Here is a 14,049-nt window from a genome sequence, read left to right as displayed (position 1 = left end):
TAATATTTGAGGTGCAAGATGTAAGTACTAGGGTAAAACAAACATTTAACTCAATTGTGATTAGGGACAACTCATGAACTATTGACTTGCTTGTAATGATTATATCTATGGACACAACTTGTCCTATAATGCATAAGAGTGCAAATTTAGTTTTATGGTGGAGTGACATATAGTTAATAAATGAAAATTGAATAAAAAAAAAGTATAATTAACTTTGGATCATTAGAGTTTATATTTGATATGTCCATAAGGTCCCATTGCTAGCTCGTACGAACAATTATGGATCAATTTAATCGAAAGAAAATTTAAAATGTTCAAATTAATAGTTAACATATTCGGTATATTAAAAGATAGTGTATTTGATACATTAAATAAAATTATATATATACATATAACTTGAATGATATTGAAATAAAAATTATATATTAGGAGAATTAAAATATTTGAATTTGCTTCCAATAATTTAATATAAGATATTAAAATATAAATATATTATTAGAGTTTTCCTATTCAGGTCATTGTAAATAGAACCTTTATGAGCTGTTGAAAAGTTTTATTTGCTTAACCCTTTTAATTTAGGTTTAATTTTAAATATAAACAAAGTGTCCATTCCTTTCAAGATCAAGATATTCTATCAACATCTACACTACTTACATTGACACCCACAAAATTTTTATGATTGACCATGGAAGGAAACAAGTGATGATCAGGAGGAAGAAAATATTGATGAAAATGATGAGTTGTATGATGGGAATGAAGATATGAATGTAGGGGGTGATGCATATGATATAGACGAACTCCTTGATGATGCAGATGATTCCTGATCATCATGCATTATATTTAGTGGAGGGTATAAAACTAATTAGATTTTCAAAGTTTTCAATGCTTACACCATTTCCATCATCAAGAGGTTCAAAACGGGTAATACTTAGGTACAATCCAACTCCACTCATCTTCATGCATCACTTTCAATTACAAAAAAGAAAAAAAAATCTTTAAAAAGTATTAATTTTAGAAAAAGAAAAGTTGTGATTCGACATCCTTAAGTGAACTGCACAAAGATAGAAACAGTTCCGAAATACTTGTTCAAAAAGGTCTTTTTGTCAAAAGCATCAAAGCATTACCCTCACATGTTCAAATTTCCGATGAATTTGTACCACAAGCAAAACGTCATTCATTTTGTGGTTTTGATAAATTGAAAAATTATGGCCTACTTCTCATCTCCAAAAGTCTCCAAAACGTCAAGCTCGTTGAAGAAAAACAAATTAACTACATTGTTTGATTCAATGAAGCAAAAGCAACTACAAAATTCGCCGTAAATTATCTTTTTAGCCTCAAGTTTTTAAGAATATGTTTAAAGAGTATTTAAAAGGTCTTTGAACTATTTTTTATTTTACTTTATATAATTATATGAAAGATGCATACAACGAGGATATATACTTAATTTTCAACCTATTTCATGCAAAAAAAAAAAAAAAAAGGATGAGACGACCAAAAATATCCATATGAGAAAGCATCATCAATGGATAGATTAACCAACCCATAAAGCTTACCAAATTTCAAGGGCTCTATTATTTGGTTAACTTAAGTGAAATCAAAGGCTCACCATTTCTCTCAGATTTCACATTGAAATGGTATGGTAGCCAAAGACAGAGGTAGGAGCAAGATTCAAGGAGACCCATCAAGCCAATCAGGATAAACATGCTCCTCAAAAGAATGCTCCTCATCATCCACACTTCTGTAATCTTCTCCCCAAAACTCCAGCATTTGAAATTGATCATCTATTTCATCAACCACAAAATCCCAAGTCAAGTAGCCAGAAGAATCTGAGCAACCATCCCATCTGATCGTCTCTGAAAACTCTTCCAATGGACCGACCAACTTCACTTTCGAAAACTTCTTGAACTTTTCATCTAGTATCACATTCCAACACCCTTGCACATCTAAATACTCAAGCTCTGGGCAGTTCTCGAGGATTTTCAGCACTGATTCCGTATTTATGAGCAAATAGGCTATCTCGAGCTGCTTGAGCTTATGCATTGTCGATGCAACTGCAAGAGCCTCATCATCTTGAGAAGACCTGTCAATAGCTTCAAAAGGGCACATAACTCTACGCAACCCTGTAAGATTCGCACAATGCTTCCCAATCGCCTCAAGGGCTGGTGCCCCGATGTTTTTACAAAAGCTTAAATCCAAAAAAGTTACAGCAGAAAGCCTCTCAGCAACCTGTTCTACGATTGAATTTGTTATTTCGCTTCTTGGTACCCGTAAAGTATGAAGAGCTTTACCACTGTCAATCAGGAATGTAAGATATTAATCTACAGAAAATACACACATTCAAGCATACAAGAATTTAAACACAACCTAGTACATGACTCCCAAGCTTGTGATGTTGTTTTCAACCCTCATTCCAAATTTCTCTATAGACATTTTAAACCCTCTGCTCCTCCAGGTTGAAACTCCAAACTTAGAAGATGAATGTTTATATTTTTTTCCACTCATCTAAAGAAGAATGGAAACTTTTTTCTGCCAAACTTGACCATCCAAATGTACACAACTTAAAAGAAAAGACCAAAACAAAACAGAGATGGTCATAATTTTAGCAGTCATTTAACTAAACAATACAATTCCTAAACAATGATCTTCAAAGATGGAAAATAAATCTCAATTGTTATAATAAAACAGGAGTAGCTGAAACAACAATGCATTAAAGAAGCCGACAAGAACAGGGGGTTATTATTGGACTCACTGTTCTGCAATCAGGGACAAACTAGAGTCATTAGGGAGACAACTAATGCAGAGCTTGGAAAGGTAACCAGAGCTCCTTGAAATCAACAACTGAAGCATTTTATTGACGCTATCGGGATCCCGAAGTAAGCTCCAATCCATAATGTCTATCTCCTGCCAGCAGTAAGGCCCCAACACTGTTTTTCTCCATGACTTGCAAACCCTTGGAATTACAAGTAGTATCTCTTGGAGTGACAAATTCTTAAAAATAAGACCCAGTGCATCAGGGAATAGCTCATCCCAGCGTCGGCTATCACAATCCTCCATCAAAGATTACTACCTTTCCTTTACAAAGGTGAAAAAAAGAAAAGAAATTAAAAGAAAAAGGCGTCATAGAAAAGCTAAAAAGAAAAGACTTCGAAACTAAGCATCATTTTTGGTGTTCCTTAATATCATTATAAAGTTCAAGCAAACAAAGGTCAACTTCTCCTTTTCAATCAAATTAAAAGGGACCCATTTCACTCAAACTCAAATATCCGATGTCAATTATTCCTGCCGCTGGGGGGAAAACCCTGCAAGTTAAGCATTTTGGTCCTAAAATTAGCAAAAATTTCATAGCGGAGCCCAACAGGAAGCAATTATTCTTTAAAAAATTGATATCAACGATAAGTAGTCCGGATCTTCGGATAAAATTGTCAGTTCAATCCCCAGAAAACAAAGATTCAGAAGCCTAGAATTAGAGTAAACAACCAATCAGAGATAATTTTGAAAATCAAATTGGTTAGGGTATTAAAATCCGGGAGAGGTTGACGAGAAATCCGATGGCTAAAATCAGCTACCACCGAACGAGTACGAACAGGAACCAAAAAAATAAAAAAAACGGAACGAACAAAATTTCGAACTCCTAAAACGAATCGTAAAAAAAAAAAGTGCACATATATATTTGTTATGCTATATGAATTTATACAGCTAGAAAACGAAGAAGCATGTGAAAATGGTACAGTAGCATTGAATTGAAGGAAAAGGCAAAGAAAAGAGAGAAAAGTACCGGTAAAAAGATGGAGTTCAGAGATTAGCGAAAATCAGAGATTTCGGATCTCCATAGCCGAGTTTCTTCAAATAAAGACGGAGAAAGAGTGAGGAAAGAAGGCGACTGTGAAGGAAGCAGGTGGAGGAGGACTAGAACACACAACAAGGTTTGTTTGGATAATTATTTGCGGTTTTTTTTTTTTGTACGATGGCCTCAATTTGAAGGCCTAAATGAAAGATGGTTGGTTACCTATTCAAAAATAAATGGAAAGTGATTTTCTTGCATCATTCCTTGTGATTTTATTGCTGTGTCCCTAAGATCCACTTGTCGCTACCAAGGGAACTTGCTCCTTGAGGCCTTGTCACTTCCTCGATGACGAGTCACTCGATACTTGATGCATGGTGTGCAACGACTCTCGATAGGTGCTATATCCACCATACTCGATCATGTCATGTCATACTTGATACTCGATGGAGTTATACTCGATCCTCGAAAACTTTGTGAATTCTTAACTCCAACTTAAAATGATTGAGTTCCATTACTTCACCACTTTAACTCATTCACTCAGACTATTTGTGCAAGTTTTCTCTCGTCTTCAGAGTCTATATCCCGAGACGACTACACCTCTTGAATCACAATTCTCTCTTGATCCTTTCTGCATTAGGTAAAATTTGTCTCTTTGTTTATATTTTGGTTCAATGTTTTTTTGCATGTTCCTCGATACTCGATCGATACGATTTTCCTTCTTTTTCATTTCGATTTTCATATCTTGCATGTTTGGTTGGAGTTGGAATTTTTTCCGTTTCGATTTTCATATTTTTGGTATTTTGAATTGTCTAAGGTTTAGGGCTTGAGTAGGATTAGTCATGAATTTGAAAAATCAAATCGAATGCTCGATAATCGACCATCGACTCAATGTAGCGAGCAACCGACACTATGTAGCATGTATCGTGTATTGTGTATCAAATATCGAGTATCGTGTATCAAGTATCGAGTATTTAACAGAATGCTTACTTTTTGGTGTTTTTTATTCTTATATGTAGTATAGCTAGACAATTTAAGATTCTTCCCCAGTATCGTTTCCCGAGCAAAGCAACCAACCTATCTTCTCACATTGGGATGACTAACAAGATAGTGAAAGAGGAGGTCACCTCCACTCAGCTTGCCCTCTTCAAAAAAATAGTATTTGGACGATTTATAAGCATGGACATGATCTTCAACAACCCATTGGTCCACTACATTCTATTAAGAGAGGTTGAAGGTGATAGAATGATGCAATGACGTTCAATTTGAATGGTACGATCGTAACATTCTCCAAAGAAGACTTCCTATTGGTGACGGGATTGTGGTGGTCACCTAATCCAGTAGTTGTGAGGAGGGTTGAAGTGCCTAAATCACTACATAATAGCTACTTCAAGAATGATTTTGCAGGAGACATTCACATTGCTACCTTAGAGTTAGTATACAAGGAGATGACATGAATGCTGTAAAGATGAAATTGGTCTATTACATTGAATTGGCTATGACGGGCAGGGAGAAGATGAGGGCCAATGTCGACAAGAACTTATTAAATGATGTGGAGGATTTGGATTACCTCAACAACATTAATTGGGGAAACGTATTATGAGAGAGGACGTTACTTGGACTGCAAAGAGGATTGAATGGTAAGGCCGAGAACTACAAGAAAAGGTCCAAGGACAATAAGAATTACATCGTCAAGTACAACCTATTGGGGTTTCTGCATGCATTCTATGTAATATCCATTCCTTGGCCTTTTAGTTCCAATGTCAGTTACTACTTTTTCCTGCTTTATAATTCTTTATTAATTATGGTAGGCATGGACACATGAGATCATATCAACGGTTACCAAAAAAGTTACAACCTGATTGAATAGTAATATCTGAGGTCTAGTACGACCGTACCATAGAGGAGGAATTGGACATTAGTTGTTGGAGTTTATGTCCTAAATCTCATATATCTTATGGTTTGTAAAGATAAATTACATGTTTAATAAAATAAGAAGTATTTTATTGACGTTTAGACTACATTAATTCAATTCTAATAAACAAAGATCCAAGGTTATTTGATGAAACATAAACATGTATGTGGAGACATATAGATGGATCATGTTTAAGTGATAACTTAAATGGTTTGTAGTATATGGATAAGGATGAGTACCTTATCCTGGTGACACTATGAATACGACCCGCTTTGTAGATGTTACAATTATTGTAAAGTGCTACAAATAATCTGATCCTGATCATTCATGTAGAGACATACGAGCGGGGTATTCTATACAAAGAGTTTTTATATGATCGGACCACGAAATGAAAAGACTCTCTATATAACACTATAGACTTACATTTAACTAGGATGACCATATGAGACTTGACCTTAATCCTGAGTGAGTTGTGAACTCCTGTTTATGGCGACAATCCTTTGATCTGTATGGGTGAGAGTGGCCATGATAGTCGACTCACTAGCCTACCATTTTGAGGATTTGTTTGATCAGGGAGCTGGGAACACAATTACATAAGATGGAATTCACTCATTCCCATTCATTGAAAAAGTAGATAAATTGCTCCCTCAATAGCTGGTTCCGAGTCTTGAACAATGAAACTTTAACCTCTTACTAGCCCGAGAGATGTTAATTGTTGATTGGTTATATACATGAACATAGAAATATATCTATATTGTGAAGAGTGCAACTATCTGTTTTTAGTGGATTGATCGATGATTAATGAATATTGATTAATTGAATTAAAGAAGTTTCAATTAATTTCATATCATTAGAGCTTTTAATCTGTAGGTCCATAAGGTCCCTTGTTAGCTCACTAAATCATAGTAATGAGCAATGATTTAATTTCTTCAAATCAAATGAGGGAATTTGATATTAATGAGATTAATATATGATGGTTAATTATAGATATGATCTATAATCAAAATTATGTAAGAAAGATATATTTGAATAAGATTCAAATATTAGATTTATATGAATTGGGTTTATAAAGAACTGTATATATATAAATATGTGATATTTATACGTTAATTAACTTCATATTAAATATGATTCAATATAGTTATTATTGATTAATTAATGGTTAATTAATTGATTAAGAAATAATGAAGATTGAAAGTTAGTATAAATATATGATATTTATGATAATTAATTAAATGTATATATTAAATAGGATTTAATATATGATAATTTAATTAATGTGTCAATTAATTAAATAAGGGTTATTTAATTAATTAGCACTAGAGTATAAAGGGAAATACTTAGAGAAGGGGTTAATCTTTTTGCCTATAAATATATTCTTATAGCCCATTTAAGGCAAGAGATTTTTATTACACAAAATTCTAGCCTCCAACCTCCACCTTCTCTGTAACGCTCTCTAGAAATTTTCTTCCATTTTCCTCCTAAAAAGTTCTTGGAGACTACTCTTCCAAGTTCTTTTAGAATCTTAGAGAATAACAAGGTAACTTTGTTGGTGGTGTCTTTGTTTCTGGAGAAGTTCGAAATCACGATAACGGTGGAAGAGAAAAGCTGGAGGAATCAACAAATATGAGTTTTGATGGTTATCCTACATATTCATGGTTTTGTTTGAATGTTTATCCTACAAATGAATGTTTTATTTTACTGTTTTTATTTCCATAAGAAATAAATGTCTAAATGCAAGGCGTTCACAAGCTTCCACAGGAATTCGATTCTTTTAATTGGTATCAGAGTCAATTATTGCAATTTTGTTTTTCAGTTTTTAGAAAAAAAAAAAAAAAAACATGGTGGGTGCTTTTGTGTTTTCATGAGATGAGTTCAATAAATTTCATTTGGATAATTTTTTTTACTTAATAGATGTTTTCGGTATTTAGCACATAGATTTGTCTTATTTGATTTGTTCATGTAAGGGCCCGTTGTTTTTTGACATTTTTAATGTAAATTGAGTCTGTAAGTTCGTTTTGTTCATGGCAAAAATTTTCTGTGAAAAGAATCCGGGAAAACAAAAGCGAAACAAGAGAAAACGGAGAGAAACAGTGCAGTTCGATTTTTCAGGGACAACTTTTACTAATTTATCGATTTCCGGAGTTCTAACCGTTGGATCAAGCTGAAATTTGGTCAGTATGTTCAAGACATCTAGGACCATGTTTGGAATGGTTGGATCTTTGTTTTGATTTCTGGTTTATCCGTCGTCACCATCGAACAGAAGCAATTTTTTTTTTTGTTTTTTTCTGTTTTCTTTAAGAATTTTCTAAATTCTAGGGTGCCAAACATCGGTCTACTAATTTTTTTTATATAATTGAATATGCATGAGATGTATATTTAAATTATATGTTTTAGTAATATGCATAATATATGTCACATAGTTTTCAATCACACCTTAGGATAAACATGTTTCATGTAGCAATTTTAATATAAGTGTTACATTATATGGTTGCATGATTAATTAAACATGCTCATGCATCATAATATAAGTGTTATATTATATGGATGCATGTTTCATTAAGCATGTTATAAATGTTACAATGTATGGTGGAATAATGAATATGTAAGTTTAATTTTCATGGATGATAAATATAAGTGATATATTTTTAAATGAAAATGAACTTTGCATTGAGTATGACATTATTTAAATTAATATAATTATTATATTTAATCAATGTCACAAGATGCAAATTATAGATTTTATGTTTCATTACTTTATAACGGTTAAAAGTATAATGAAATTAGAATTAAAATCTATAATCAAGAGTTGCATGCAAATATAGGTCTAAATTAATTTTCAAATAGTTTAAAATTAATTCATCTAGACTTATGTTAAATGCATTTCTAATAAGATTAGAAATAGATTAATCTTTTAATTCATTTTAATAGGATTAAAATGAACTCCGATTAAAAGATTAAAGTTATAAAATGATTGCACATAAGGGACCTTTGTCTAAGGAGCATTCTGCCTAGGCTGAGGTTTTTAAGCTAGCGAAAATGGAACACTCTACCTTAGAACCGACCTGAAAGGTGAATTGGGTAAATATTTTATAAGCATTCAATAGGTGATTAATTTCATTAAAGAGTTTAATGAATAAAATCACATATTATTAAACTATTCAATATAAGCATTATATTAAGAAAATTTAACGAGGACTTAGATAAATTGAATTAGCCGAATTTACCTAAGTATAATACCCTAAAATTTTAAAATACTCAGTGGGAGGAAAAAGATGTATACGATATATCAATTTTCCACTCACGTTCTCCAAAAAAGTTCATACAGTGAGACTCATGCTTGACCTCGTGGCGCCCTGGGAGCGTCCTCCTTCCGATGATGTTTAAATGCGTTAATATCAAGGTGAATGGAGGGAGTGTTTATAGTAAGTGGGAGAGGGATGTGTGTCAACATGTCCTACGGTCTCCTTCATTGGTTTGCATCGTAAGACCTTCTTGTATGACCTCGTGGCATCCTGGGAGCGTCCGCCTCTGGATAGTTTGTGCATTTGTGCATTAGGTCAATATTAGGGCGAACTCCAGAAATGGTTTCTGGATAGGATCATTTTAATTTTTGTCCCGATCGGCTTTCCCCTTCGGTTGGTTCATTGGGATGGAACTCTAGAGTCTAAAATGAAGGGTCACACTTACAAGAAATTGTTAAGCAAGTTAATGGTTTCTTGACCAAACCAATGGTGACTAATCGTCATAGGAATACGAGTTATTCAGGTGTAATGATTGGTTAAGGAGTGTCTCAATTTAGTAAAAGGGTGACCGACCACCCTTTGGTGGCTTTTTTCCTAAACCCCTAAAACATCATTGCAAAATGGAATAATGATTGAGGTTCATTATTAAGGTTTTGCTAAAATCGATTGGACTAAAATGATTTTTTGCATAAATGCCTAAAAATGGGTAATTTGCTTTGTATCAGCAAACATGTCTAACGTTTCAACGAACCTTCTTAAAGCTAAAATGTTGACTAACTTGTCACATCTCCTCCCAGATTATCTATTTAACCCAAGAAGAGGTGTGAAGACAGCAGATGTCAATTCTCTTATGATATCTTCGGCCAATTGAACTTGTAAAATATCATAACCGTCACAGAAATCAACTCAAGTTATCATCATATTATATTATTTCTACATCTTTTCTCAAGAGATATCTTATTACAGACCAAACGCTAACTCTAATTCTATAGGGCCTAACTAACTATCACCCACTTCCAGATTCACACTTGACTATCAAACTCTTTATAACGGTGGTAGATTGAACCATCTATGTCAAGCAAACCACAATCCTTGAATCCTGGAACTCTTCTGCTACCTGGGGGAAGAAACAAAACATAGGAAAACATGAGTTGGGAAGCCTAGTGAATGGTATACTTAAAAACATATGCTTTTACCATAGAAATCTATGTTTTCAAACAACTATCGAAAATTAAATTCAAATGACTCAAATAACTCTTTTAAAAATCATGCAACTCTTCTAAAGCCCAGGGTTAATTAAATTAAAGAAGAAATTTAATGTTAATGTTATTTTAAAGAAGAAATTAAATTAAACAACATGATTTCAAGTCCAGGGTGGTATCTTTTTGTTAATGTTATTTTAAATAAGAAATTTAAAGGTAAAAGAAAAAGACTTTTCCTTTAATTGTTTTTTCTTCAAATTTTTTAATTAAATTAAAGATAAAATATATTAAATATATTAAAAAGTAAAAAAGAAGTAATATTAGTTTTTCTCATCTTTTCCTTCGTTCTTCTTCAAATCCTTCCCCATTTCTTTCAACTCACTCCCCATTTCTTACTTTCCATATTTTCAACAACCTCAGATAATTTAAACTTTACTAAGGGCTTACAAAAGGAATAAACACATGCATGAGAGGGGAGGGGGGAAGAACCAAAGAGACAAATTGTGAGATAGAGAGGCAGTGGAAAACAAAAGAAAAAAAGAGAAAATTTCCTCGCGGTGATTCTAGCCACGAAGACTAGAACGGTGGTAGCTCCGGCGAAGCTTAACACCTATTGCAACTTCCATGGTCGAAGAAGAAGAAAAAGTGAAGAAGTTGTGAGGTCAAAAAAGAAGATAAAAGAAAGGGGGAAATCGTGAGAACAAGTATAATACCTTTGGTAAGTGATAGGCATTAGGTGAGTGATTAGGTAGTGAATTTGGTAAGCGATGGGCATTAGGGGAATGATCGTTTAGAGATGAATTTGGTAAGCAATGGGCTTGAGGTAGGTGATCGGGTGAGGATAGATTTGGTGAGCGATGGGGTTGGGGTAAACGATCAGGTATAAGGTCGTTCCGTGGGCAAGGATTTGGAATGTCTGAGATGGTCTAAGGTGGAAGGACAGGTAGGATGAGGTTGGGAGAGGGTATGTGCTGGTGTTTGAGATTTTCTTGAGATAATTGGGTGAAAGAAAACTCATCCTCGTTAAAGGAGACATGTCGAGAGATAATGCCATGACGGGCTTTGGTTAGGCATTTGAAACCTTTATGTAGTGGACTAGGACCCAGATATACACATTTTTCAGAGTGGAAATTGAACTTGTTGGGCTGGAAGGGGCAGAGATATGGAAAACAGGTGCAACCAAAAACTTTAAGCTCTGAAAAGTTTAGTTTCTTGTTGAAAAGAACAAAGACAGGGGATTTACCTTGTAGTACCTCTGTAGGCAATCCATTTTTGAGCATCGTGGCTGTGAGGAAAGCATCCCACCAAAACTCAATGGCAACCTGGCTTGGGCTAGCAATGTGAGATCGGTTTCTACTACATGTCGGTGTTTTCTTTCTGCTTGAACGTTTTGAGCAGAGGTGTAGGGGCACGACAGTCTGGTTATAATACCTTTTGAATTACATAGATGAAGCATTTTTATCGTTTTATTAAACTGATTCTGAACATAGGCAAGAAAATACTGAAAAGCTTTAATGGCACCGCTCTTTTGTTTTAATGGATAGATCCAAGTATATCTGCTAAAATCATCAATGAATAAAATGTAATATTGGTGACCGTCCATGGAGACAACCGGGGTTGGTCCCCATAAGTCAGAGTGTATCAAATCAAAGGGTTTTGTTGCGTGGCTTTCAAATATAGGAAAAGGCAGATTATGAGCTTTACCCATTGGACAGGATTCACAAAACAGAGATTCTTCATTACATTTAATAGGTAGATTACAATCTCTAATAACAAAATTCAAAATTGTTTGTGAAGAATGTCCTAAGTGTCTATGCCAGAGAGATTTAGTGCTGTTTTTCCAGAAAAAATCAATGCAGAGGTGTTTTTATTTTTGTCCATAAGCCTTCTGTGTTTAAGACAACTGTGCTTCAACTTCTCATTCATCTTCACAGCTACTCGATCTAGATGATATAGCCTATCCTTAAGATTTTCTTTCAGAAGAGTTTGACCCATACCCTTGTCCTTAACAAAGCAATGAGCATTATGAAACTCAAAGTAGATGTTGTTATCTTGAGCTAACTTTGACACACTTACTAAATTCTTTGTAATTTCAGGCACACACAATACATTTTCAAGCAGTACAATGTTGTTTCCATCAGACGAGAGATGTTACCAATATAAGAGATTTGTAGTTTGTTACCATTTCCAACAATAACATTTTCATTACCTGAGTATTCACCTGGGTTGTTTAGATTGGAATAGTCGGCTGTAACATGATTTGTGGCTCCACTATCCACATATCAGTTTGGATCCATGACGATCTCAGGCCCGGCAAAAGGGTTCGAATTCTGAGTTGCTACAAGGGCAGCGAGATTGAATCCGGTATTGTTTCTAGTGTTTGTGTTCTGTCCATCTCTGTTTTGCCCAAAATTTCCGACAAACTCTTTGTTAAACCGATTATAGCAGATGAGGGCTGAGTGTCCATACTTACCACAGACTTGGCATGTGGGTTTGTTTCCACGACCACGACCTCGTCCTCGACCGAAGTTAGCATTACCATTTTCTCCTCCTTGTTGTTGATTAAACTGAGGTCGAAAATTTGGCTGGTGATAGTTGTTCATTTTTCTGGCACCGTTGGGATTGCGACTCTGGGCTACGTTCACAATAGGTACAATGTTGCCTAGGTTCCTTTGAGAGTTTTGATGTTCTAGACATTTTTTAAAGATGAGGAGCTCAAATTGCATATCCAGCCATGAAATGTTTGGTTTGCCTTGTATAACTGCAATCACCGGGTCGTAAACTTCTTCCAAGCCGAGAAGGACCTGAGAAATTAATGAGCGTCTAGGTACAAGGCTACCGGCCTATCCTAAGTTATTTGCGTTAGTTTTCATAATACACAAATAATCCTCCATTTTTTAGTTACCTTTCTTTTTCGTCTGAAAGATGTGACGAAGGAAGTCCTCCTCTGCTCTTGACTGAACACCGAAGAGATCTTGAGTGGCTTCCCATAAGTCCTTCGCATTGTTGAAACCCATCAGTTGCAGAGCCACTTCAGGGGTCATCGAATTGTACAGCCATCCGAGGAGCAGAAGGTCTATCGTGACCCATTGTTCGAACAGAAGATTGATTGTTCCGAAATAAACGGAGCTTGACGAGGCTTCTTCAACACTTTCGGTGATGTCTCCATCTTGAAGAAGGCCCGATTCTTCAGTTTTGTAGTGATGAACTTTGAGGGACAGGGTTTTTCACCTATGAGATGGTCTTCCTACCACACCCCACCCCAGACTACCCTCTTAGCCTAGGGAAGGGCGTGACTGCAGTAGTTATCAGCCCTGTGGCTGACACTTACTGCCTAATAACTCTTGCAGAATAACTCTGATACCAAAATATAACTTAAGTACAACGGAATGCCTTTAGGCCCACAATTTTAGAAACATAACATATTTAGAGTCATTACAACATTAGATTTACAAGTCCCAAAGCCCACGAACCCTAGTCCCCATATGAACAACAGTAATATGTGTACAATATTAACAGTAACCACCTAACAGACATATATAAATCATTTTTCAACAATTTCTCACACATGCATACGTTTAAAACACAATTCATAGCTTGCTTGGAAATCACCTCATAAAACAAGTAGGCATGAGAATATTCTTCTTTAAAACACGCTTTCTATAACACGTTTTAATCAAACATTTTAAGCAAAATGTTTTAGTCAAAACATTTTAGTCACTCACCTTGATTGCTTAGGATCTTTTCACTCTAGTAGCTCCCTTTTCTACCTTGGGCTCCCTTTTCACCTCTAGAATCCAGATTCAACTTACAACTCAATTTACTCATAGTTCTAGATCTTATTTTGAGATACTTTCTTCTAAAAACTTATTCTAAAATATCTCAGGAAGCTTACCCTAAAAGTTT

The 14,049-nt window shown here is 34.8% G+C and overlaps 1 protein-coding gene across 3 annotated transcripts; it reads right to left on the bottom strand.

Moving 5' to 3' along the window:
- Nucleotides 1–1,504: 1,504 nt before the first annotated feature.
- Nucleotides 1,505–4,029, bottom strand: LOC120092100 (F-box protein FBW2-like). Of its 3 annotated transcripts, none has more exons than XM_039050306.2 (3): nt 3,776–4,029; nt 2,750–3,299; nt 1,505–2,290 (listed from the first exon to the last, which is right to left on the bottom strand). In XM_039050306.2, exons 2-3 carry the CDS (start codon nt 3,052–3,054, stop codon nt 1,669–1,671), a joined length of 927 nt encoding a protein of 308 aa, XP_038906234.1. In that variant the 5' UTR covers nt 3,055–3,299; nt 3,776–4,029; the 3' UTR covers nt 1,505–1,668. The 3 variants fall into 3 exon arrangements, with proteins under 3 accessions (XP_038906234.1, XP_038906235.1, XP_090162958.1); XM_039050307.2 differs by having other exon boundaries at nt 2,750–3,072; XM_090306832.1 differs by having other exon boundaries at nt 2,750–3,067; nt 3,776–3,990.
- Between the last annotated feature and the right edge of the window lie 10,020 nt (nt 4,030–14,049).

The sequence above is a fragment of the Benincasa hispida genome, chromosome 11, assembly GCF_027475165.1.
Source record: "Benincasa hispida cultivar pf3 chromosome 11, pf3_genome.v1.1, whole genome shotgun sequence".
Taxonomy (NCBI): domain Eukaryota; kingdom Viridiplantae; phylum Streptophyta; class Magnoliopsida; order Cucurbitales; family Cucurbitaceae; genus Benincasa; species Benincasa hispida.
The sequence above is the reverse complement of the archived record's forward strand: the minus strand, read 5'-3'. Positions and strand labels throughout refer to the sequence as shown.

Excerpts from the sequence above, each read along its gene's own strand:
- LOC120092100 (XM_039050306.2), bottom strand. The coding sequence starts at position 3,054 with ATGGAGGATTGTGATAGCCGACGCTGGGATGAGCTATTCCCTGATGCA. Across the intron at positions 2,291-2,749 it reads TTGTCCCTGATTGCAGAACA|TGGTAAAGCTCTTCATACTT; the intron begins GTGAGTCCAATA and ends CCTGATTGACAG.